The sequence below is a fragment of the Medicago sativa genome, chromosome 6 (assembly GCF_051527215.1).
Source record: "Medicago sativa cultivar Bolivia chromosome 6, Bolivia_mono, whole genome shotgun sequence".
Lineage (NCBI taxonomy): Eukaryota > Viridiplantae > Streptophyta > Magnoliopsida > Fabales > Fabaceae > Medicago > Medicago sativa.
In genome coordinates this window covers 70,325,572-70,352,510 of record NC_140754.1, presented here as the reverse complement: position 1 = coordinate 70,352,510, position 26,939 = coordinate 70,325,572, and the positions used below count along the sequence as shown (strand labels likewise).

Here is a 26,939-nt window from a genome sequence, read left to right as displayed (position 1 = left end):
CTCGATACCTCTTGAGGAAATCTTGTAACCAAGGACAATGCCCTCGGTAACCATGAAGTGACATTTCTCCCAATTAAGTACCAAGTTAGTTTCTTCACATCGTTTCAGCACGATGTCCAGAATTTTCAAACACTCTTCAAATGATGAACCAAAAACCGAAAAATTGTCCATGAATACCTCCATACACTTACCAATTAAATTGGAGAAGATAACATGAACACACCTTTGGAATGTTGCTGGTGCGTTACACAAGCCAAAAGGCATTCTTCGATAAGCGAAAACACCAAAAGGACAAGTGAAGGCTATCTTCTCATGGTCTTCGGGATTCACAACAATTTGATTGTAACCGGAATAACCATCAAGGAAGCAATAAAAGGATTGACCGGAGAGTTTTTCTATCATTTGATCCATGAAAGGCAATGGAAAGTGATCCTTCCTTGTTGCTTGATTGAGCCTTCGATAGTCAATGCACATCCTTCATCCAGTGATGGTTCTTGTTAGAATCAACTCATTTTTATCATTGGTGATTACCGTCATTCCTCCTTTCTTTGGAACCACTTGAACGGGGCTAACCCAAGAACTATCTTAAATCAGATAAATCATTTCGGCTTCAAGTAGTTTTACCACTTCCTTTCTTACCACTTCTTTCATTGTCGGATTTAAGCGGCGTTGTGGTTGTACAACCGGTTTATAGTTTTCTTTCATCATTACTTTATGCATGCAATAAGATGGACTTATCCCTTTCAAGTCGGATAATTTCCACCCTATGGCTTCTTTATGGGCTTTCAAGATCTTCACTAGCTTTTCTTCTTCATCAACGGACAAGGAGCTATTGATGATCACTGGTTTGGTACCATCATTCTCAAGGAAAACATACTTCAAGTGTGATGGTAAGACTTTTAATTCTTCCTTGGTGTCATCATTTTTGTTTTCTTCTTTGGACTCTTCTTTCAATTCTTCAAGAATGGCTTGATGTGGAAGAATCTCTTTTAAGGAATCCAGATCCTTCAAGCACTCTTCAATTTCTTTGGCTTCTTCAGCACTTATGGTGTTGAGTGCATCCGTTAAAGCACTTTCAAGGGGTGTTCTTTTATGAATTTGCTGCTGAATGGTCATGATGACTTCTTCGGTTGCATCAAGTTTAAAACATACACCCTTGTCATTTGTGTGCTTCATGGCTTCTCGAATGTTGACGATAACTTCTTCATTATCAACCTTAATCTTCATGATGTTGTCATCAAGGTCAATCATCATTCTAGCCTTTTGCATGAAATTCCTCCCCAAAAGTAAAGGTACATCTTCATCCTCCTTAATATCCATCACTACAAAATCAGCTGGGAATACAAACTTGTCAACTTTGACCAGAACATCTTCAGCTATTCCCAATGGTGTGGCAAAGGATTTGTCGGCTAATTGCAATGTCATTCTTGTCCGCTTGATACACAAGTCACCAATTCTTTTGGCGACAGACAAGGGCATGAGGTTTATGCTTGATCCAAGATCAAGTAATGCTTTACCAACGGTAGAGGCGCCAATAGCTACCGGAAGAGTAACTCTCCCCGGATCTTGTTCTTTTTTAGGCAACCTCCGTTGGATAATGGCACTGCAATTAGCGTCAAGTTGGATTACTTCTTCTTCATTTATTCTCTTCTTCTTGGAAAGGATGTCTTTCATGAATTTAGCATACGCTGGCATTTGTTCCAATGCTTCAGAGAATGGAATGTCAATTTGTAGTTTCTTGAAGAGTTCAAGAAACCTTGCGTATTGCTTTTCTTTATCTTTCTTCGATGGGGCATGTGGATAAGGTAAGTGTTGAGTTAACACCTTCTTTTCTACTTCTTTCTTCTTTTCTTTTTCTTTCACCGCATTTGTTTTCTTTTGCTCCATCTATTTTTCATTTACTTCTTTTTTATTTTTTTCTTCCTTCTGCTTTTCTACTTCTTTCTCCTCTTCAAACTCTTCAACAACCTTTCTCTCAACATTAATATCATCACCTATTCCTTCACCAATCACCTTACCACTCCTTGTAGGTATGGCTTTGCAATACTCTTTTGGATTTGTTTGTGTGTTGGCGGTGAATGTTCCTCCTTGTTGATTCGCTTGAGACATTTGTTGAGCCAATTGGCCTACTTGTGTTTCAAGGTTCTTGATTGAAGCATCAGTGTTCTTTTGATTGGTCATAGACACTTGTATGAATTGTTTCAAGGCTTCATCGGTGCTTTGAGGTTGATTTTGTGGGTTATTTTGTGTTGGATATTGGTATTGATTGTTATATGGTTGTTGGTAGTAATTTGGTGGTGGTGGATAGTAGTAGTTTGGTGGAGCTCTCCATTGTTGGTTATATGGGTTTCCTCTTGGAAAATTGTTGTTTCCTGGATATCTTCCTTGATTAAAATTGCTTGGATATAGGGCTTGATTTGAGCTTCCGGCATGTTGTCCTTGTTGTTGAATTGGTCTTTGTTGGTTTCCCACAAAGTTTACTTCTTCTTCAGGTGGTGGTGGACAATAACCAGTAGGATGATCACCAAAGCATAACTCGCAAGAGTTTACTTGTGAAACATTACCTTCTTTTTGAATTGATTCAAGGATTTGCTTGGGCATGGCTTTCATTTCTTTTTGTAGTGCCTCCAGTTGTTGAGTGAGGATTTTATTTTGAGCCAATACTGCATCACCAGTATCTAAATCAAGAATACCAGCTTTTCTTTGTGAAGGATTTCTGTTGTGCAAAGATTTGCGAGAGTTGAGTTCCATTTGATTGATGATCTTTACAACTTCTTCTGGACTTTTCAACATCACAGATCCTCCTAAAGATGCATCTAACATGGTTTTTGATTCACTTTGAAGCCCTTGGCAAAAAAGGTAAATTTGCATTTGATTATCAAAACCATGTTTAGGACAATTCCTCAATAAAGATTTGTAATGTTCCCATGCATCACAAAGTGATTCACTAGAACCTTGAATGAATGTTGTGATTGAAGTTTTTGCTTCGAGGTGTCTATCCTCTGGAAAGAACCTTTCTTGAAAAGCTTTCTCCAATTCGTTCCAGTTTTTCATCAAGTCAGTTGGTTGATCTATGTACCATTCTTTTGCTTTTCCAATCAATGAATGAGGAAACAGCCTTGTAAACATCACCTCATCTTCATCTTCCTTTAGACCAAGTGTACCAGCTATGCCATAAAAAGTTGTAAGATGTTTATATGGGTCTTCATGATCAAGATCTAAAAAAGGATTTTGAGTCACCAAGTGAATTGTTGACGCTTTCATCTCAACTTGTTTATTGGTTGGATTTCCAAGACGAGCAAGCCTTCTTGGACTGGTCCAGCATGGTAATCCACTTTTAGTTTCATCTTTTGTATGATCTTGGTCCGCCATTCTTTCACTTCTCGGATATGGTGGTGCAGATGAACCAGGAGAATCAGTAGGAGATGCTGTATGAACTGAACCAGATGGAGTAGGAATGGAACCAGACGCTCCTTCTTGAGCCAGCCTAGCTAATCTCTTTGCTTCTTTTTCTTTGGCGATGTTTCTACGAGCTATCTTTTCGATTTCAGGATCAAACTGTAGTTTATCTTTAGCAACTATACCTCGCATAAACAAAGTTCAAAAAGAGACTATACCAAGTGATTAGCAACAAAAAGGATAATGAATATGAAAATCTAATATGTTAGTAATTACTTGTTAGTTTATATCAAAAGGTTCTTAAATTAATGGGAGAAGTGGAATCCATATTTACCAAGCACTTCGTAAACAAAGACAAGAATATTTCTTGGTTATAAACAACAATTGGTAAATAAAATGCTTCTCTCTTTAACTAAGGGTACTTTTGATGCAGTGATAATAATATTTTATTTTAAACATAAAGATAACATCCTAAAGTCAGGTGTTTTAGAAAAATGAATGAAATATGTAAAAATTCGTAAGAAAGTCGCTATTGGCGTATATTGCGCTATTAGCGAAGTTCATCCAGAATTCTGGGCAATTTTCGCTATTAGCTAATATTTTGCTATTAGCGAAATTCTTCGAACAAAAATAAATAAATAAAAGAATTGATTATTATTCAAATATATACAATAAAGAATTTTGTGCAAAATTGCTTAAAATGACATAATTGTTTTAATACTTAATATAATTACGCCATCCCCGGCAACGGCGCCATTTTGTTGAAAGCATTTTATTAGCGTTTCTTTTATAACTATCTATACGTGAGTATAGTATAGGATCGTCTCCACAGGGATGTGTATATATCTTTCAGTATTTCCACAATAATTGTCACATTAAGGATCTGAATATAATTTGTTGTTTGTATAAAACTATTTTAACTAAATGACATAAAATAAAATGAGAAGAGATTAGAGCCATTTCACTTGAGGTCAGAGACATCAACCAAGCTTAACAACTGTAATCTCTCGATCAATTAATAGGTTCTAGTATAATAAACAATATTATCATAATCATTTCTACAATATCCTTCGTGTCCAAAGTGATATTATTATTTATAAGTTATCTTTTTAAACATCGATTTCCCAAACACTTAAAAGATAACAAAGTCGATCGGATAACTTAAACGATGATTTCTCCACCGATTAAATGTCCAAAAGCATTAAGTTCTTGATTTAATGTGATTATCAAAAATTAGTCAAACATGTCAAGAGTGATAATTTTAGATAGATTATTATTCTAGTTCTAAATTCAAGAATTCGTGTCCAGATCATCTTGAATCTCAATGAAAATATTAAAGACGAGAATAATAACAATATTGAATAAATAACTAGAACCATATATTAAATGATCAAGAAATTACATAATAGCTAGGTTGAATACCTTAGAGCCCCAAGGTTTAGAAGCAGCTGCATATGTCTATGACAACTTTGCAAAGGATAGAAGAAGATGAAGATTGCATAGCAAGACTCATGATGTCTCAATGAATCAAGTATTAAACCTACTTCTAACTACCTTGCTTTGTGTTTCTCTCTTAGAAAAGGACTAACTCCTCTCTTACAATACGTAAATCTATCTAATAATATGAAAGTATTGAGTGAAGATTGAATGAATTTGAAGAGAGGAGAGCATTGCATTTATAGGGCAGGAAATTTCGCTATTAGCGAATATTTCACTAATAGCAAAATTAATTGGTCACGTGCTCCTTAATATCTTTCATATTTTCCGGAGTGGTCTCCCCTGAGTGGCTTTTACTGTCTGACCTAACTTTCTTCGCTATTGGCGTGAATGTCGCTGATAGCGACTTTCTTGAGTTCTTGCTACTGACTTCATTGATGACTACGCTAATAGCGTAACTCTCTAGAGTTATTTCGCTATTAGCGTAGTTTACGCTAATAGCGACCTTCTTTAGTATTTTTTTGCCACTTCCTGCTTCTTGCTTGCATTTTCCTACACAAACTTGAGTAGAGTGAAGTATGTAAAGCATAAATGAAGAATTTACAACTATTAAATGCTTTTCCGTGAATAACTTGCATAACAAGTTACAAAAATACTTCTTTTAACACATGAATTTAATTACTTTTGAACACTTATCAAACTCTCCCCAACTTGGATTTTTTTTTTTGTCCTCAAACAAAAGAATAGAAATGAAATTTTGAAAGGTTTTTGCACAAATTCTTAACGCCAAGCAATATTTCTAAAATAAACTTCAAGATATGATTCAGATGTGAATGGCGGGCAAACATGAAGTTCTTTTTAATCTAAGCATCAACTATGAATGTGAAATAAGTTCTAAGTATAAAATCTTCTCATAGAATTCAATCTATAAACATGATTATTTCTAAACCACACCTAACACACTTCTTTGTAAGTAAATAAAGCAAAATGAAAATAATGAATGAAGGTAATGATCACACATCCAAAAATCAAGCTAACATACTATTTAAGTTAGGTGTCCATCCGAATATTATCTCAAAAAGTAGGAAAAGCATGGATCAAAAGGTCTTTCTAGGGTTATAACTTGGTCGGGCTATGAAAGAAATGTCATATGTGGGAAAATTGAATTCAAGAAGTTTGACATAGTGGACATCCCTTGTAACAATAACCTTCTCTTACCAATAACTCACACCCTTGATGATTAACAATAATCTTGACAACTTATTCTATTTTTGATTTTTCTTTCTTTTTCTTCTTTTTCTTTTCTTTTTCAAAAAATGAAAAACTTTGCTACTTCTAATATATATGTACATCAATGTTGTCAAATTATTTTTACCATGATACTTGACATGATAAACCTCCTTTTCTCCCCAACTTAAACACAACAACTCTATTTGAAAAGTTTCCTTATTTTAAAACAAGGGACAAAGTACAAAAAGGTTAATGGTTTAACAAGTAAAAATATCAAAGTCCTATAGTGAATCAAACATGAACTGAATTTTTGAAACAATTTTGGGCTATGAATATTGATAGTTCATGTTTGAGGACTTGATTCATTTGGCTCAAATGTTTTATCTCTAATTTTGAAATTGCCTTGATCCTTTCCATGCTTTCATACTATTCAAAACGATTATCGGATTTAACATAACAAAAACAAGTTAAACATGATTATTGGTCTCCAACATATAGTAACAATAAATTGAAGCTACCTCACATTTTTAGGTTAAGTACTAAAGTGGATCAAAATTAAGCATGTTTATGAGAAGAATTATATGAGATATATTTTGTGTAAAGAACTAATTTCAAATTCTAGTAAATACCTAGAATGAAAAGAAACTAATACCTTGGATTTGCCTTCCACAATCAATATCACTAACCTGAATATTTGCTCAACATTCTTGGCTCTTTTGAGCATTTCAACTTTTGATGTTCATGAGCAAATTTTTCATTCTAAGAGCACAAGCAAGATTAAAAGGAATATTCAACCAAACAATATTTAATTTAAAACTAACCAAAATAAAATCAAACCAATTTAAACTAAACCAAAGTAAAATTTTAAACCAAAATAAACTATAAGTAATGTATTGGACACTTTAAAACCAAAGGTGCCCAAAGGAGTACGAAATGTAAGGAAATTAAAACATAAGTTTGAAACTAAAAACATAAGCATTTTAAAACAAAATGAAATGACATCAAAGTTCATCTGATAAAGATTCCTCAGCTATATCCAGATCAGCTCCATGGCCCAGAATATCATCATCATCGGTGGCCTCATCATCCTCAGCAGCTGCTGCCCCCATATATGGACCTGGCCTGCCCTCAGGCCAATGAACAAAGGTCTGATATTTAGCAGGTGTCATTAGCGGGTACTCAGCGTTCCCCTGATGCATATGAGCATTATATAAATCCTGCTGGATTCCCTGGTTGCTCCTGTATATAGCCTCATTCTGGTCCATCAGATAGGAGTTCTGGTCTCTGACATATTGGTTATGCCTATTTTGTTCTTGCATAAAATTTTGAAAAACAGTCATGTCAAAAGGACCAGTAGATGGTCCTCGCTCATCATCTGAGAAATGGTACTGAGCTGCCCTTTCTTCTCTTTTTACAAAACCTCTGATGAATGTATCATCAATTGGGTTTTCAATCTCTGTGTCGGTTGGTGTAATGACTACGTCATTTGCTCTCAGGAATCCCATAATGAGTGCATGAAAGGGCAGAATACCCTTAGCACCAGTCACCAAATTTAATGTCACCTCCTTCAGCTTGTTTGCAATCAATCTTGCAATGTCTACTTGTACTTCATTCATGATGCACCACATTAATGGAAGAAGTGATTTAGGTGCATCTGAAGTGTGGCTTCTTGGTACAACATTCCGAATCAGCAAATGGAATACCACACTAGACTTTGCATTCATATCAGTGTAGAATGCATGCTTGATTTCTCCTTTTGGGTTTCTGAAGAATTTTCTTCCCCGAAGAAGAATTTCCCTTTCAATTTGATTGTAGGACCAGTTTCCTCTAGCCATTCTTTTTCCATAGGCACAAAGGCTAGGTACAGTTGGTTCATAGGATTGTGGTAATTCTAAAGGTTTACCCAAAAAATCATTGATCGCATCCCGATCAAACCTAATAAGTTTTCCTCTTACAGTGGTTGTGTAGGAAAAACTGTCGGCCATGGTTGTAGGAGAGGCTTCGGGTAGGGCATTGCAATAGAACTCTTTGACTACGCCAATGTTTATGCTGGTGTGTGGGTGTATGACCCTATTCCATCCACGGTTGGTGAACATATGTAAAATGTCTTGATGTTCACCGTCTGGGTTGATTTGGAAAAAAAATTCGGTCCACAGTTTGTATTTGTTTAATTGGAAGAAACGAGTTTGATGTGCTGGTGTTGGAAATCTATTTGGGTCAAAGGGTTGTTGGGCGGAAGAGATTGTGGATGTTTGGCCTCTTGGCCGTTTTTTCCAGTAGTTCTTGAGGGGTTTTTAGGAGCCATCTGCAAAACAACCAGGCAATTCCAACATATAGCATTTAAAAATTAGATCAAGAATGTAATAAGGCTTTAAAAATTCAAAAATTTTAAAAATCTGGGTAAATTTTTCGACAAAAGGTCGCTATTAGCGAAATGCACGCGAATGGCGAAATTCTACCCAGAATCTGGGGAATTTCGCTATTAGCGAAATTTGAGCCAATAGCGAGTTTCTTAGTTCTGTTTTTCCAGATTTTTCAAAAAAATTTGTTCCTGCAATTTTTCAACACAATCCAGCATATTTCTAACCTAATTTCGTCCTAATATCTCTACAAACACAAAAGGAGAATCAAAATCACAACTTTGCACAAGAATCATGAAAAACCCTTATTTTTCAAAACTTTTCAAAAATGGGTCAAATTTTCAGAGTTTGATTCTTATGGCTTGGAGTTGTGATTATTGTTTCTTTTTCATCAATATAACCCTATTAATCAGTCTCTAACAACATCAAGGTTTCTAATCCTAACCCTAGCCATTCTATGATATTTTTCAAATTAAGATCATAGGAAGGAAAGAGAACCAAACCTGTTGATGCAAGTACGAGATGATATTGATGCAGATACAATGAATTTTTGACTTGAATTGACTTGAGTTTGATTTTTCTTTTGTTTTTTAGGAGATGTTTGTGTTGGAAGGTAACTTCTACTTTTGTTTTGGTTGAGGTCTGATAGGTCACTAGGGTAGTGACTGACCATTAGGATAGTGAGATGGGATCTCAGATCTAGGAGTTCTTATGTTGAAGTCTATACGGGTAGGTCCTGGGTCATATAGTGTAAACGAGGAGTTTGCTGAGAGCTATTGAATAAGGACTACACTAGTGGTTTTCCTTCCTGGCTTGGTAGCCCCAGACGTAGGTGTATTATGCCGAACTGGGTTAACAAACTCACTGTGTTCTTTACTTTCCTGTCATTTATTTTTTTGTTTTTATTTATGTTTATCACGTGATGTTGGAACATTAAACGGAACATTGCAAACGTTAAAACATATGACAAAACATATTAAAACAAGTGCGCTAGAATTTCAATTGGCATCAGAGCAGGCAACCTGCCTGTTTTAGGGTGAGCTCCAGGGAGTTCTATTCTAGCATCATGGACAAGGAAGGTGGATTTGTAAACAAGCCCCCTCTATTGGATGGCTCTAACTATGACTACTGGAAATCACGCATGCGTGCTTTTCTCAAATCCATTGACAGCGAAACCTGGAAGGTAGTTCTGAAAGGTTGGGAACATCCTATGACACTTGATGCTGATTGTAATAGGACTAATGTGTTAAAACCAGAAGAATAATGGAGTGCTGCTGAAGATGAATTGGCTCTTGGAAACTTGAAGGCATTGAATGCTCTATTCAATGAGGTAGACAAGAATATGTTCAGGCTGATCAAGCAATGCACTTTGGCTATGGATGCTTGGGAGATTCTCAAAACTGCACATGAAGGCACAACTAAGGTAAAAAGTGCTAAAATCCAACTTCTTACTACTAAATTTGAGAATCTGAAAAATGTTAGAAGACGAGAGCATTCAAGATTATCACTTGAATATTCTAGACATTGCTAATGCTTTTGACTCACTTAGAGAGAAGATCTCTGAGGAAAAGCTTGTGAAAAAAATCCTCAGATCACTACCCAAGAGGTTTGACATGAAGGTAACTGCTATTGAGGAAGCTCTCACTTCAAAATTTTGAACTAGTTATTGACAACAAAACTGAGAAGAAAGGTAAAAGTGGGGCACTCATTTCAAGTCCTGAGAATGATGAATCACTAGGAGATCTTGTGAGTAAGGAAGACTTGTCAGAAAATCTTGTCATGTTGGGAAGACAATTTAACAAAATTCTAGAGCAAGTAAACAAGAGATCTAGACCAAATGGGCAGAACATCAGATTCAACAATGATCAACAAACCAGTAATGAGAAGAAGAGACCTGTAAAGAATATAAAGTTTATAGCTTCCATTGGAACAAATGATCCAACAACAAGCAAAGGTATGTTGCAACATACTAAGAAACATCAGGTTCCTAAAGTTGAAACGGTATCTCTTTCCAGGATATGTCATTTTTGCAGAAAAGGGGCACATAAGACCTTTCTGCTATAGGTTATATGGATTGCCACAACAGCCTCGTCAGAAGGCACACATATTTGATTGTACTCATACCCACGGGTACCCATACCCGATAATAATTTAAATAAATTACTAAAATATCCTTGTGTGTGTGTGTATATATATATATATATATTGAAGTCAAATGAAGTTATTGAAATTTGGAATGCATGTGAAATTTAGATGTTTATTTGGATGTTTTTATTTTACTTCAAGAATTTGTATAGATTATGTAAGTATCATGAATTTTCTATGGATTATGTATGATTGATGAAATTTTGAATGGATTATGTATGGAAATTTGAAAGTTGAAATTTTGTGGTAATTGAAAAAAAGTTATTTTTTGTACAAAAAATAAATAAATTCAAAAATCCACGGGTATCCATGGATAGCTCAATACCCGCGGGTATCCGCATAATGGGTACCCACAAAAGTACGGGGCGGATACGAGTATCATATTTATCCAACGGGTCGTGAACGGGTATCATACTATCCGTATCCATAAGTACCCATTGACATCCCTACTTATAAATGAGAGTAAAGGAGACATGTCATACCTTTACTTGTGTATAGAAAATGCACAATTTGACAGGTGTGAAAAGAAGAAAAATTAAGAAAACAAATGGGCTTTTGACCCAAAAAAGGTGTTGAGATGAGATAGAAAGAAAGAAAGAAGCATTGGTATTAGGCTTGGAAGAGAAAAAACGTGGCACACGACAAGTGGGGATAGAAGAAAACGTTTTGAGTTGTAAAAGGGCAGCAAGCATCACAAGGGGGCTTTGACGTTTTGTAACATCACGGTTTTGGAGGGAATTTGAGCTGCACACGGTAACCGAAGGGAAGAAGGATATGGAAACTCAACAGTAGTGACGATTGAAAAGAAATTGATGAGAAAAATCGGTAACGACGGAACTCTATCGGTTTAATTTACTTACTATGTTGTTTATTTCTTTGACTATGTCTAGCTAGTTTTTTCTGATTGAGTCTTTTAGATAAATTTATTTTGAGTTATTTGAACTATGTAATTGTTAAGTACTTTTCTAAACGATTGCGGCCTAGTTTTATTCAAATTTCCTTATGCTTAATGTTTTTTGTACGTTTATGAATGACTATTAGCCATAGCTTTCTTGAATGTATGAATTGATTGTAGACTTTGAATGACCACAAGTCATGGATTTTAAATCTGATCTAGGAAATTTATCAAACCTAACTAATTAAGGTAGATATAGAAAATTGTTAGGTTATGATATAGAAATTAACGGTTATAAAACCTTCAATGATTACGAACTTACCTAAGAGATTAGGGAGTTGTAATCGGAGAAGAGGGTTGATTTGAATTATTTTGTTAATTTATCGTAATACTAGGCGCGCAATTGTAGAAATTAGACGCAATTACCAAGTAGCAAGAAATAAATGATTCAATTGATCACTTTAATCTATAATATTTTCCAAAAGCATTAATTTTTTTTTTTTTGGTGGTGACCCCGGACATTGTATATATTATGCACTGTCCATACCAACTGAACTATGCTCACAAAGACAAAAACATTCATTTTTATTTTGTTTTATTGTTAAACTCAAACATAAAACATATGCTTTGCATACCCCCCATATGATAAATCCTTATTATAATTAAATTGCCGAGTTGAGATTGAAACAATTTCTATAGAGACGAATTTATTTAATTACTTCGATCCATTTTCAGGACACTTACTAAAAGTCTATCATAAGCTATAACAATGAGTAATCAGACTAAAATATGAAGACAACACTATCATTAACTCTCAACTTTTGATTCTGAGCCACAAATTCTGAAATCTACATAAGATTTCTGATCTTCTATTCCCTTAACCTTGTTGGGATCAGAGTGCGCAATGCGGAATATGCGGAAGCTTAAATTATCTCTTTTTGTGGAACCTGAACAATCCAATATACCAGCACAACCAACAACAACAATAACAACAATAAAAGGAGTAAAAACTGTAAATGAGAACACCAGAATTTTTACGTGGAAAACCCTCTCAATGTGAGAGAATAAAAACCACGGGACCTAGTCCAGCCAAAAACTTTCACTATCACAATAATAGTTACAATCGATGTCTTCCTAAACCTCTAGGAACTGACAATCATCTAATAATCACCAACTATGGTGATTCTAACAACCATAGAGCAAACCCTAAATAGGTATCCCAAACAGACACAAAGAGAAGACAAAATTAATTAGAAAAAATATCTAAGCATCAAACTAGGTAACAAAAATAACATACTCAAATTTCAGCCGAAACTAAGATCGTTTGCCGAACACACTTTTGTTTCCGGTACCCAAAATAATCTCCCTCTTTGTTCTCGTAATAGACTCTGTGTCAATTTCACACAGTGCGGCTGCCACTTCTTTGCAATTCACGCACTGTTCCAATCCTGAAACAAGGGATTTGCTTCCCTTTTATAAGTTCACACACAAACACAGCATGTGGCTAATAGCCCAAAAAACACACATACCACACATTTTCTTTTTCTTTTTATTAAATAAATGTGTGGCCCCCACTTGAGGAGGGACCCACCCAACAATTTTCCCCCTCACGACTCAAGTGGCCAATCAGTTGTCTTTCTAACAACTATGCCGCAAACATCAACATTCTCCATTACTTGAGAATCAGAAACAAGTGCTCTATTATCAATTGCAATAGCAACTCCTTCAGCAGTGTATCTCTTCAAAGGCTTTTTAACTTGGGTGGTTCTTATCTGTGCAACAGGCTCAACCTCAGACTGCACCTCTCCCACGTGACAATTTTCACGGTCTTCATCATGAGTTGGATCATCAACAATAACTCTCTTTCAACCGCTGGTCTTCAATGAACTCAGCCTCACAACATCTGATAAGTTTCTTCAAAACAGGATCATACAACATGTAACCAACTGCATCTAGGCCATAGCCTAAAAACACACATTGCTGACTCTTCACAAAAGCTTTGCATCCAAAAACACGTAAATGGTCATAAGAAACATTCTTACCCGACCAAATCATCTCTGGTACTTCATGTTGCAAGGACACACATGGTGAAAGATTCAAGACATGCACAATTGAGCTCAATGCTTCACCCCAAAACGGTTCTGGAAGCTCTCCATCTAACAACAAACAATTAACTCTTTCCACCAATATTTTATTCGTCCGTTCAGCAACACCATTAAAACGTAAAGACCTCTGATATCTAATCAAGTTCTCTCTACAATAAACTCCAATTTTTCTCAGAAAGTCACCTCCATTATCTATGCATATGCACTTCAACTTCTTCCCAGTTTCACGCTCAATTGAAACCTTAAATTTCTTAAACATGCTCAAAACATCATTTTTACTCTTCAAGGTGTAAACCCAAGTCTTTCTTGAATGGTCATCAACAAAACTTAGAAAGTATGCGCTTCCCCCAATTGTTCTTGTCTTGATAGGACCGCATAAATGACAATGTACCAAATCAAGTATTTCTGGTCTTCTAGGTGAGTGAACCTCAAAAGAAACTTTACTTTTCTTCTCAACACAACAGTGAACACATTTCTTCAAGTGTGGATTACTCATGTCAGACAACACATTACTCTTGCATAGCTTAACCATGTCTTTCTCACCCATGTGACACAACCTCTTATGCCACAACTCAACTTTCTCAGCTGATTCAACCACATGCACATTTTTAATTATTTTTGCATGTTTCAAGTAAAGGTTAGAACATTTCGTACCTCTTGCAACAATCATAGATCCCTTGGTAAGTTTCCAAGAATCCCTCGAGAACAAGTTGTCATAACCTTCATCACATAGCTTAGCCACAGAAAGCAAATTCAACCGAATGTCTGGAACGTGCTTCACATTCTTGAGAGTTAACTTTGTCCCATTGGACATCTCTAAATTAACAGCCCCAAGGCCAACACACTTTAACTCACCTTTATTAGCCAACTTCACATCACCAAATTCACCTGAAGTATATGAGCAAAAAACATCTCTCCTGGAAGTGACATGTGCTGAAGTACCACTATTAATCACCCAACTTGATGCACTAGCAATAATATCATGTTCTTCAACAAGAAGCAATTCATCATCATATGACAGATTAGTTGAGCCACCATCTAAATCTTCTTCTTTCTTTTTACCTTTACCTTTGTCCTCATTCTCCTTTTTCAAATCCCAGCAAAATCCCTATTTATGCCCCTTTCTACCACAATTGTAACACTCAATATCTTTCTTGGAATTACTTCTGCTTTTGTCTCTATTACCTGAATACCGGTTCATGTTTCTCCCCCTTGATTCAGTAACCAATACCCCTGACTCCAAAGATGAGTCCTGAGACTTTCTTCTCATTTCCTCATTCAAAACACTGCTTTTGACAAGGTCCATTGACAACACACCATCAGAAGCAGAATTAGACAAACACTACTACAGAAATTATTTTTTACATCAGTTGGAAACGACTTTTTACATCAGTTTGTAACCGATGTAAACTGATATGATGTGGTAAGTCCACATCCTTTCACATCAGGTTGCGACTGATGTGAAATCTTGAATTTCTACATCAGGTCCGCTTGCACTGATGTAATAGACGCACTTTGAAATTTAACCCTGCAGTTTTCACATCAGTTATACGATGGGGACTGATGTTAAATATGTATATTTCACATCTGTTTTCAAAATGACTGAAGTGAAATAATTTTTTTTCTAAATTTTTTTTTTTTAAATGGCTTATCAAATAAGCTTGACCCCTGCTTTTTTTTTTTTTTAATATTAATAAAATGAAAACAAATTATGGATAATTTTAATGCAAAAAAAAAAGTTATATTATCTAATTGGATATTACATAATCTATCCTCAATATTCCAATCTATAAAAGAGGCATAAGCATACAATATAGCTAGAAATAATCCAATAAAACAATTTTAGGCAAAAATTTCAAACAAAAAAAAAATCCACAGCAGAATCATTATTGGATTTCCCCAACTATGTCCAGTTTTAGCTTTGGAAACCCCAATACCTAAAGGAAGCATATAAATCATCACCCCAGGATCTGTTCCTCTTTGTATACTGAGTACACCATTCGTTAAGGCACGTTCATAATAATATGCGTATGAGACTTCTTTTGTCCATCTAAACAGGTGCCGCGAAACCTGAAATCATTATCTTGCAACATAAATACTTCAACGGAATAAACTAAGAATCATCTCTGAATATCAAGTAATGTATCACACTGACATAGGAACACATATTCAACAATAAATCATAAACATAATACCAATAAACTACCTTTTTTTCAAGTCCAATGAACTACCATATGATAATAAATTTAGCAGATGCGCATTTTTATAAACTTTGAATAATCTGTCTTTATATGCTATTTTGGGGGGCTTATGATAATAAGCTGAAAACAACATATGTGCATATCATTATCATAAGATATTTCCATAACTCTTACAAATACATACACAAGTGTTTAGTCATACAATGAGCCCAAAAAAGTTCTTCCATACAACCTATGTTAATGAAAAAACTTAGACATATCATTACCACACTTGAAATTTATTTCTACAACCCTCACTTGCATTTTTTCTATTTCCATTTCCTAACATCTTCCCCTTAAAATTCTTCACACACGCTATCACTGGCATTTTTTAATTAATTAGTATCATTATGTCCAAACCACAACTTGATTTGAATGTTCGATGTGCACCTTGTTTCCTCTTTGAGATCTCTCTTTAACTAGTCCCTCATCACATGTTCATGATAGGTCAGAGTTATGTTACAATTTAAGTTAATTACATAAATAATTACTCAAAAGAGTAGAGTTAAAATAGAAGTCTAGACACAAAAAGTAGTGTACAATTACTATGTTGATGTTAGTTATGATGTATATAAACAGATCAATTGTGATTTCAAGACAAACACTTACAAAACCCTAATTGCATCTTTTACAATATGAAATGAACGATAGAGGAAGAGTACCTGGATGCCATCATTCCTCTGTTTTCTCCGCTTCAAAGAAGCTTGACTTTTTAACTGGAGCTCGCGGACAGAATTTAGTATTTCTGCAAAAAAACCTTCTTTTTGTAGTCTCTATATGATTTTTCTCCACCTCTTCTAATCTTGACAGTCTTTCAGGATCTATATGAGATAGGCGGTACAGACTAATTCCATTCCATGCTCAGATATTGGAAAATCATGCATGTATCAGGACAAAATAAACTAAATCACTGCACACCAAGTCGTGTATACTTAACTAGTATAAAATTATATTTCCTTGTTCCTACATAATTGTATGCATGTATGAATGGGTTTGCATGTGTCTATTTGCCTGTGTTTTTCAATCAGACACTTTTTTTTGTTTATTTGTAGAAAGAATTGATAAATAACACTCACATTGTGACAATGTTTATGATCCTAGATTTACAATAAGATAATATCGAATTTTTCAAGCCAAAGTGTATAAAAAAAATATGTAGAAGTCTAAGATCAATTAAAGGAGTTGACCAATAAGGGGATACAAACTGATTGCAACAACGAAGCCTGAACATCTATAGATGTGAACCATAATCTATGATATATGTGCTATGAAAAGTAAGTTCAAACCCAAAAGTGGGGGGGAGGCAATTCTGGTTTAAAAATAGAAAATCACCTCAGAATCCCGTCTCTTCCTCAATTGATTATCAGCATCCATGGCAAATGGATCTCCAACTCCATACAATGGACGGCGTAATCTCATCATGCCCCAATCAAACAATTTCCGGTCAGGATATGCACATTCAACATTGAGCCAGTATTCAGAACTCACATCAGACCGAACCTTTGACTGCAACTCTGCTAACTGCCAGAAGAGAAGTCATTGCCAACAAGGACATGTTTCTTGTCATTTCTCGGTTATAGTTTTAATAGAAATATAATAAGTGAAGGACAATTAAGTGACATGCTGTAAGGAATTTCAGCTATCAATTTGTGGAAAATAGATGACAACAATCACTGTCAAGCCTCTTCCCGCTACGTGGGATGCACTACTACAGGAAGTTACACGAGATTTAGAGTAGAAAAACATCAAGGTTAGACATGACTCACAGTGCTAAACATTGAAGGTTCTAGAATAATATTTACCTTCAGTCCATAAAGTTCAAGCAGGCACTTTGTCTGCAGGTCCTCTCCCCTGCTTGAAGGCAATTCTGGTTTGAAACAGTAGCACAATTCTTCAGTAAAATTGTAAAGATTCTTATTAAAATATCACTTTCATTTAGTGGATACAGAAACAAGCAAATATACGTGAAATAAAGGTAAGTCCTTTTTACTAAAAGTGTTGACCTTCAAGCTCATTTAACCGATGCCGAATCTGATTTTGATGACGGCTTTCCATTGCTTCCTCCAACTTGAAACCTGATGCACATTTCGGGCGTTGTTCCGATAATGCATCTTCAAGATCTGTTATTAAATCATCTCCGGAACTCCCTACATCACCCTGAATTCACGAAAAATAGAAACATTGTTGTATAATTCTTATCAAAACTTTGTAAACTCTAACCAACATAAATCACGGCACACAACTGATAAATAAAAGAACATAACAATAACAGAAGTGTGCACAACAAAGCTATAGGAGTGAAGCTATAATAATGAACAAATAAAATGCCAAATTATCTTCCTACATAACTTTCTAGGTTAATTCAATATACACAAAAATCAATTCTTTCTTAGGGGCTTATATAGGTCTTCTCCACAAATGTTGTACCACTTAAAGTGAGATTCTATCATCCTTTCACATTTAGCATAGTTGACTCAACTTCAAATTTATTCATAACAACACTGAACTTCGTGTGGGATAAAATTGTATTAAAAAAGCAACGAGTTGCCAACATTTGAGAAATCTCCCTGGAGTGTTTATCCGTATAATTCCAAAGGTAGACAGCACATGAACTACGTATGAATAGAATTGGAAATTAACAGAAGTTAAAAAGTAAGAAATGTTGATGTACACCAACATTGACTGAGGGCGATGTATAATGATAGCCACAAAAAGGCCAAAACCTACAATTTTTCCTCTATAGTTTTTACACAACAAAGATAACAAGAAGAATCATCACGACATGAAATATTAATAACTCCAAAACCAGGATCAGAAATATGCATCATTTACATTCAATGCAAATATTAAAACAACAGAAAAAAGAATCCAATAATTTCTTACATTATACAAATCAATGACCAGTTCATCAGGGTTCGGTGAAAAGGCACTGTTGACATATACAAACTGCAAAACAAGAAAACAAAAAATTGAGCTTGCAGAGCCTTTAAAGAGCCAGATGAGGGTAGAGTAAATAGTTATTGTTTACCAATGACTCCCTGTGGAGCTGTCTGCGAAGAAAGTCTATCACTTTGGCAAATTTATCAGTTCCAGCAATCTGCCATGTCAAATATATATGTAAGATTTTTACACTTCAAAATTAAGAATACTTGTTATCATAGAATAAGAGATTCAGTCAATTTTTTTCACGGAGTCCTTAATATAATGACTTTCAGAGTTCAGTTTAAAACTGAATTTTTTGTTTATGTACTCCAAACCAGCATTTTCTATATGTGAGAAAGTAAGTATATATACCAACATCAAGCACAGGAAATCCATACAGAAAAAAGTCTGCACCCTTCTTTCCCCATTGTCATCATTTAAATTATTGTGCAATCTCAATCAAAAGGTGCATATCAAATGAAATGCGGTATGGGTTAAAGGTACAAAGAATAATGTCAGAAACTTGAGGATAAACTATATAAAAATATTTGCTCTAACAAGTTCGATAGAACCAATGCCCATTATTGTTTCAAGTAAGTAGCCGCCAATCCTACCTAGTGGAGCATGGTTTTTAATTGTTTGTTTCACTGTAAATCGGCGCAGTTAACTATAAATACAACTTAAGTCTTTTCTTGCTACATAGGGCTGGCTGCATGAATTGAACAAGACCATAATACTCTTGTGAATCATATCTAATGAAAAAACAAATAAACATAAACCCTAAACCTGAAACAGATAACATATGGTTGGCTGCATGAACTGAAAAAGACCGTAATACTCTGGTGAATCATGTCTAATGACAAAACAGAAAAACGTAACTCTTTCTTAGATGTTTGACCTGTAGTTTTTCTTAGACTTCTCAACCCCAATTATTGAACTACCCTCCACCTGATTAGCTCTTCTTAGGGGCCTATACAGGTCTTCACCACAAATGTTGTACCACCTAAAGTGAGATTCTATCATCCTTTCACATTTAACATAGTTGACTCAACTTCAAATTTATTCATAACAACCCTGAACTTCGTATGAGATAAAATTGTATTAAAAAGGCAACGAGTAGCCAATATTTGAGAAATCTCCCTGGAGTGTCTATCCGTATAGTTCCAAAGGTAGACAGCACATGAACTATGTATGAATAGAATTGGAAATTAACAGAAGTTAAAAAGTAAGAAATGTTGATGTACACCAACATTTACTGAGGGCGATGTATCATATTTCATATGCTTAATTTGTTCAACATGATTCCATTTATCCATTTAAGAAGCCGCATTAAGAAAAGGCATGGCTGATTTCGTTACCACATCAAACCATTCCAAGCAAAAAGCAAACATGAAACAGGGTAATCCTCATCTCTAGAACTCAAAAGAATAAACAATTAAAATCAGCAAAACAAATTGCAATTCCATTCAATTCAATTAAAACCTTCTCAAATTTAATCCTGCAACATTCAGCTTCTGAAGGAAATTCGTTAATGATGCACAATCATCACACCCAAAATCTTAAAATTTTTAATGGAGAAAGTTTAAATTAACAATTTTTAATGCGAATTGTGAAGAAATTAAAAAGGAAAGGTACCTTGAATTTGGATTGTTTGAGAATAGGAGCATCACCGGTGGCTCTGAGATGAACAACCACTGTTACAAAAAGATGAAAACAAAATCAAATTGAGAAAGAGAAAAGAAAAGATTGAGTGATTGATTGATGAAGAAGAAGAAGAGAGAGAAAGTTGAGAGCAGAAATCGCGAGAAAGTTGAGAACGTCGCGAGTGTTTTGGTGTGTTGTTGTTCCTTTTCTTTCAAACCCTAACAAAATCGAACAAGAAGAAGAAGAAGAAGAAGACCAAGGCTGCGCTGCGATTGATTGAGCAGAAAATCGAACAAGAACAAGAAGAAGAGGATGGTGGTGGATTGTGTAGTGAAAGGGAAAGTGAATGGAACGGTGATTGAATGAGTGAAGGGAAAGTGGATTACGATAGATGAAAGGATAAGGTCAAAGTAAAAGTTTGGTTTTACATCAGGCACTTCTCACCCAATGATGTGAAAAAAATAGACAAAGTTTTTACTCATATTACGAAAATGCCACCGCGTTTTTTTCCCTTCATTCCAATAATCCACTGATGTAAATGGTACATGCTATTAAGAATTCCCCTCATGTGCATATTTCAACTGATGTAAAAACTCACAATGTGTATGTTTTCCTTCAGTTATTTTGCGATTGATGTGAAAACTAAAACCCCTATGATGTAAAATATATATTTTGTAGTAGTGACATTCTAAATGTCTCCCACGAGTCGTGCAATGAACCGAGAAGAAACAAACCTTGAATTTCATCATCAAACTTAATACCCATAGCAGATAACTGATTCATAATTCCTTGAAAAGTATTCAAATGATCTGCACACGAAGTCCCTTCTTGGAGCTTCAAGCCTAACATTTTCTTTATCAGAAACATCTTGTTATTACCTGTCTTCTTCGCATACAGTTGCTCAAGCTTATCCCATAATGATTTTGCATTGTTCTCCCCACTAATGTGATTCAAAACGTTATCATCAACCCACTGACGAATGTATCCACACACCTGTCTATGTAGTAGAGTCCACTCATCATCAGTCTTCTCTCTAGGCTTCGCTGCAACAAACACAGGTTCATGATATTTCTTAACATAAAGCAGATTCTCCATCTTAGTTTTCCAAAGGGAATAATTCGATCCATTCAAAGACAACATACGAGTTGTGTTGACTTCCATTGTTCACCAAAAATTAATTTCCACAAAAAGAACCGAAGCTCTGATGCTAGTTGTTGGGATCAAAGTGCGCAATGCGGAATATGCGGAAGCTTAAATTATCTCTTTTTGTGGAACCTGAACAATCCAATATACCAGCACAGCCAACAACAACAATAACAACTATAAAAGGAGTATAAACTGTAAATGAGAACACCAGAATTTTTACGAGGAAAACTCCTCTCAATGTGAGAGAATAAAAACCACAGGACTTAGTCCAGCCAAAAACTTCCACTATCACAATAATAGTTACAATCGATGTCTTCCTAAACCTCCAGGAACTGACAATCATCAAATAATCATCAACTATGGTGATTCTAACAACCAGAGAGCAAACCCTAAATAGGTATCCCAAACAGACACAAAGAGAAGACAAAATTACTTAGAAAAAATATCTAAGCATCAAACTAGGTAACAAAAATAACATACTTAAATTTCAGCCGAAATGGAGATCGTTTGCCGAACACACTTTTGTTACCTGTACCCAAAATAATCTCCCTCTTTGTTCTCGTAACAGACTCTCTGTCAATTTCACACAGTGCGGCTGCCACTTCTTTGCAATTCACGCACTGTTCCAATCCTGAAACAAGGGATTTGCTTCCCTTTTATAAGAACACGTGACATGGGTGTTGGAAATTTAGTTCTTAATTCATAAAACATGTTCAATACAAAATAAAAGTATAGCGGAAGCAAATTAATCATTGAACATGAATATGATCGGATCGACAACATGTTTGATTTATCAAGGATATTATAAGAATTAGAGTATTAGGAATACCTGGATAAAGCTTTCATAGCAGCCCTCTCATCAAGAATGATAACCAAAGAGAAGGTGATCTGAAACAAACATCAACATCAACACGGTTAGCGGCGGCTGATTTGGTTCTTCCTCAACCGGTACCTTTGTGCCTCAAGTTCTCTTCAGATGGGGAGAAGAGAGAGTTTGCCGTGTACGGTATATTGGGGACCATAGCCTCTTTTATATTGGATGGCCATTAGGGTTTCCCATTATTCCGTTAATGGGCCGTCCAGACATCCACTCATTGAGTCCATATCAACTAATTAAATATTTATTTAATTATCCAATTAGAAATCTAATAGCCTTATTACTTAATTTGATCACTAATCAACTAAGGCCCACAAATGATAAATAGCTAATATAATTATTGTTACGATATTTGCCCACATAATATTATTGGAATATAATAAATAATAAAATATTCCAACAATCTCCCACTTGGGCTACATATCTTAATAATTATATCAGAATTCTTTAGGCGCGCATCCGAATGCTATTTATCTTTAGATTTCAACCTTACAATCTGGTCCACCTCATACATTAATAATGGGACCACCGCGGCTGTCGTCACTGACATATAACGTGACGGAACCCCGACGACCACCATAGCAATGCACTTAATGACATAGATTGATATGGATGAGTGGCATGGAAATTTCATGTAATGTGATCTCTAAATCATGCCTATTTCCAACTGATCCAACTGAAAACTTTAGTGAGATCAAACTGAAGTTTGCAAATTTAATATTTGCACAAAATGATACAGTAATGGTTATAATAAACATAACATCATGAACTTTACTTCTGCAGAAAATCATAGCATAAAGTCTGTATCAATACCAAAACAAAAGTATAGAACATAAAATAAAGGAGACTCCCACTAATCCAAGACATCCTTAATGACAACAACCATATGAAAAGACCTTAGGTGTCATGTCTTTGATTAGTGGTATAGCTAGCATAAAGTTTGTCTCTACTTGTTCTATCATTCAACAACAATAATCTATAAGGTAATGAACCTTATAAACTTTGTTATCAAATAACTATACGACTGAATTATGTCACTATATAACTTGAGTGGTCTTTCAATGCCTTTAACGATATGCAACCAAGTGACATAAATACTTACAGTCATTTCCTGAGTTAGGATGTATGTCATATACTGACATCCAAAAGTCAGAGTCTGACACAAAAATGATCTCCAAATTGTCAGATCTCTGATGTGAGCATAAGCTCTCTTGTTCTCTTTAATAATCCTTAAGGTTGCTTTTCAACAATTCAAACTTTGAATTGCTCAAGTATCTGCAAACAATCTGATTATATATGCTATTTCCAAATGCATATAAATAAGATCATACATAAAAATCCTATAGACAAAGCGTAGGAAAATACTTAATTTTCTGAATTTATAAATTTTCTAATTGGCAATATTTGAGACTGAAAGTCTCTCTCAGTGATTGTCACATATAATTTATTATGTCAATTTATTTTTAACTTTATTGATATAAACCTTTTGTGACATCTGAAGGATACTTTGAGAGTAATTTCTAAGTATCTAAAACTTAATACAAAAGACCTTTTGTGACATCTGAAGGATACTTTGAGAGTAATTTCTAAGTATCTAAAACTTAATACAAAAGAAGTGTCCCCAAGATCTTTCATCGCTAAACTTTCATTAGAGATATTCTTGGTTTCACATAACTAATATATCAATGTTGACTAAACAAAATATAATTGACACATTAAACTTGAACTATAAATTTACTCCCACTGAGTTTAATAAAACCACAATTCTCCATAATGTTATCTCAAAACCAAATGAGACAATTACTTTATGAGAATTTGTGGTAATACTAAAGAGACAAATTTCTTAACTTATAAGTGGATTTCATGACTTTGCAAACCATCTATTTTGTATCAATTGACACAAGTTTGATTCAGTTGCACCATATTGCATCATTAATGTCACCATTAAGAAACACTATATTGAAATCCATCTTGTGCAGCTCCAAAATTATAGTAAGCAAACTAGTATCATGATTGTCCTAGTAGAGTCATTCAATTAAACTAAATAGAATTTCTCTTTTCAGTCAATTCTTAATGACACTAGAATCCCTAGTTCTTGAGGGTGTTGAGTTTGATCTATATGAAATAATTTCTTAACTTGATTGAGAGGAAGGACAATAATGTCCTCATGAGAATCCAAATATACTATAATAATAGTAACTATATGAATTAGTTTAGAACCAATTCTTCCTCATTCAGTTTTGTTCTAAAACCATATCTCTCCCCCAAACTCAATATCCTCAAGAAAGCTTAACAATTTATGTCTCAAAAAATTTCTTAATTTGTGGGACGAAAAACTTATAATATTCAAAACCTTAAACAATATAGAATGTCACGAGTCATAACTGAATTGACTCTAATAATTGAACTTAAAAGACACATTGAATTATCATTTGAAAATAGAACTCAAAATATCATGACTTATTCGAAGAGAAAAAGAAGAAAGAAAGAAAAAAAAAATAAGCAAATGATGATTCACCAAATTGTCTTTTAAATACAAAAAAAAAAAACTAGTAATGACAATCTAAAATTGGTTCAAAAAATGAATAAAGCAATCTTTATCGACTTTGTCCATTCTAAATTGATATATCTTTCAACATCATTGGACATAAGTCAGTCAAGACTACCTTTCTTTATTTGCCCTTATCTTTTGAGGTATTTTCCGAATGAGCACTATTTTATTTTCTCTTGCTTAAACTTTTACTTATTTGCACACTTTATGAATTGATCATTTAAATGATCATTTCTAACTGGAACAGTTAAAAAAAACTTAATTGTGCAAAGAGAATACTGAATTCTCGAACAAGTCATATGATAGTATAAATTATAGTGTCTTAGCAAGATTAAATATTTACATAATGCGCTCCTAACATTTTCTTTGCCTAATGATCTTAATGAAATACTCACTCTCAAATGAGAGCTTGTCTTTCTCTATATTGCTTTAAAAGCACCTTAGTTTAAGCAAAGAAAATATGACAAAAATTTGTCATCTTAAATAACACCTCTAATACATATGATATTTTAGCTTTATGATCACATATGACCTATGAGATTTGGTGTATACTCACTTGTCAAACTTGATTCTCACATTAGATACTGAATTTGTGAGAGAATGTGAGTTTCACCATCCTTATCTAAGGTCTAGATCCAAGAACAATATTAATATTATTCTTTAATTCCTAAAAGAACTTTTAAGAGTTAAAATTTAACTCAAATTAACAGATACATAAACTATATTAGTTTAGAGAGAACAAGAGTAGTAAAACACTCACCAAAATACCTAGTGCACCATCAATATCAAGTCTTTAAACAATAATATCAATTGCTAGTGGTATTTTACAGCAATGATCAACCAATGACAATTTACTTTGACAAAGAATAATTTTTTTTTATAATTGTCATATGTTTATCATAATATATGTGAATGTAAACTCTTAAATATTTAAATAAGTTTACACCAACACAACATCATCACACATGTCAGTAAAATATTAAAGAAACGTGCTTCTTTATTTGTAAATAAAAGACCTTAACAAGATACCAAGCGCACCATTAAAACACAATCTTTGGATTGCTAAGAATTAACTGCAAGCGGTACTCTCAATGTAATGATCAAACATTGGTGATAAGTCCTGTCAAATAATAGTCACCTTTGGGCGTTCTATTATCCACATGGATAATTACGTTATAATCACCACATATTTACCATCACGGGTATGTAACTATCCGGCCAAGTTGTGCCTTCCTTGGGGCCGACGACAACTCGCATAAATAATTACACACTACATCTTTTGTAAGCTTAATTGAAATCAATTTACACAACAGAGGTTACTTGGGCAACATTATTGTTTCAACTGACTCAACTAATTTTACTAGACAATTTTAATATATATTAAACGGGGTGATAAATCCTGTCAAATAATAGTCACCTTCGGATATCCTATTATTCACATGGAAAATTACTTTATAATCACCACACATTTACTATCATATGTATGTAACTATCCGGTCAAGTTGTGCCTTCCTTGGGGCCGACAACAACTCACATGGAATCAAATCTACGCAACAGAGGTTACTTTGGCAACATGTTGTTTCAACCAAAACAACCGCAATTACTAGACATTTCACAGTAAATTAAAATGGGAATGATCTTAAATTTACAAGGCATTACCGACATAATGTAAGCTGAATTAGTCCATTATGTTGCTAAGTAACCATAAGGTCACTCGACAACCCTTAAGTGTGAAGACAAATTCATAAATTTCAAAGAAGATGAAAGTCACAAATCACACCAATGTGTGTATGACATTACTTAAGTGTGAAGAAAAAAACTCACGAATTTGAAAGAAGATGCAAGTCACAAATCACACCAATGTGTGTATGACAATACATTTACATATATCACATAAAAGCAACAAACAACAACCATAGCATGAATTATATCCAAAATGCATGATTAAAAACTATATTATTGTAAAAACTTAATAACAATAAACTCTA

General features: G+C 34.5%; 2 protein-coding genes across 2 annotated transcripts; both read right to left on the bottom strand.

Annotated features, from left to right (window-relative positions):
- Positions 1–585: 585 nt before the first annotated feature.
- Positions 586–1,887, bottom strand: LOC146916574 (uncharacterized). Its single transcript, XM_085721673.1, has one exon. It carries the CDS (start codon positions 1,885–1,887, stop codon positions 586–588), a length of 1,302 nt encoding a protein of 433 aa, XP_085577799.1.
- Positions 1,888–15,287: 13,400 nt separating this feature from the next.
- Positions 15,288–18,137, bottom strand: LOC146916573 (putative ATP-dependent DNA helicase CHR12). The gene is made up of 5 exons (XM_085717051.1): positions 17,815–18,137; positions 17,614–17,678; positions 17,144–17,332; positions 16,474–16,556; positions 15,288–15,641 (listed from the first exon to the last, which is right to left on the bottom strand). Exons 1-4 carry the CDS (start codon positions 17,864–17,866, stop codon positions 16,548–16,550), a joined length of 315 nt encoding a protein of 104 aa, XP_085573177.1. The 5' UTR covers positions 17,867–18,137; the 3' UTR covers positions 15,288–15,641; positions 16,474–16,547.
- Positions 18,138–26,939: the final 8,802 nt, after the last annotated feature.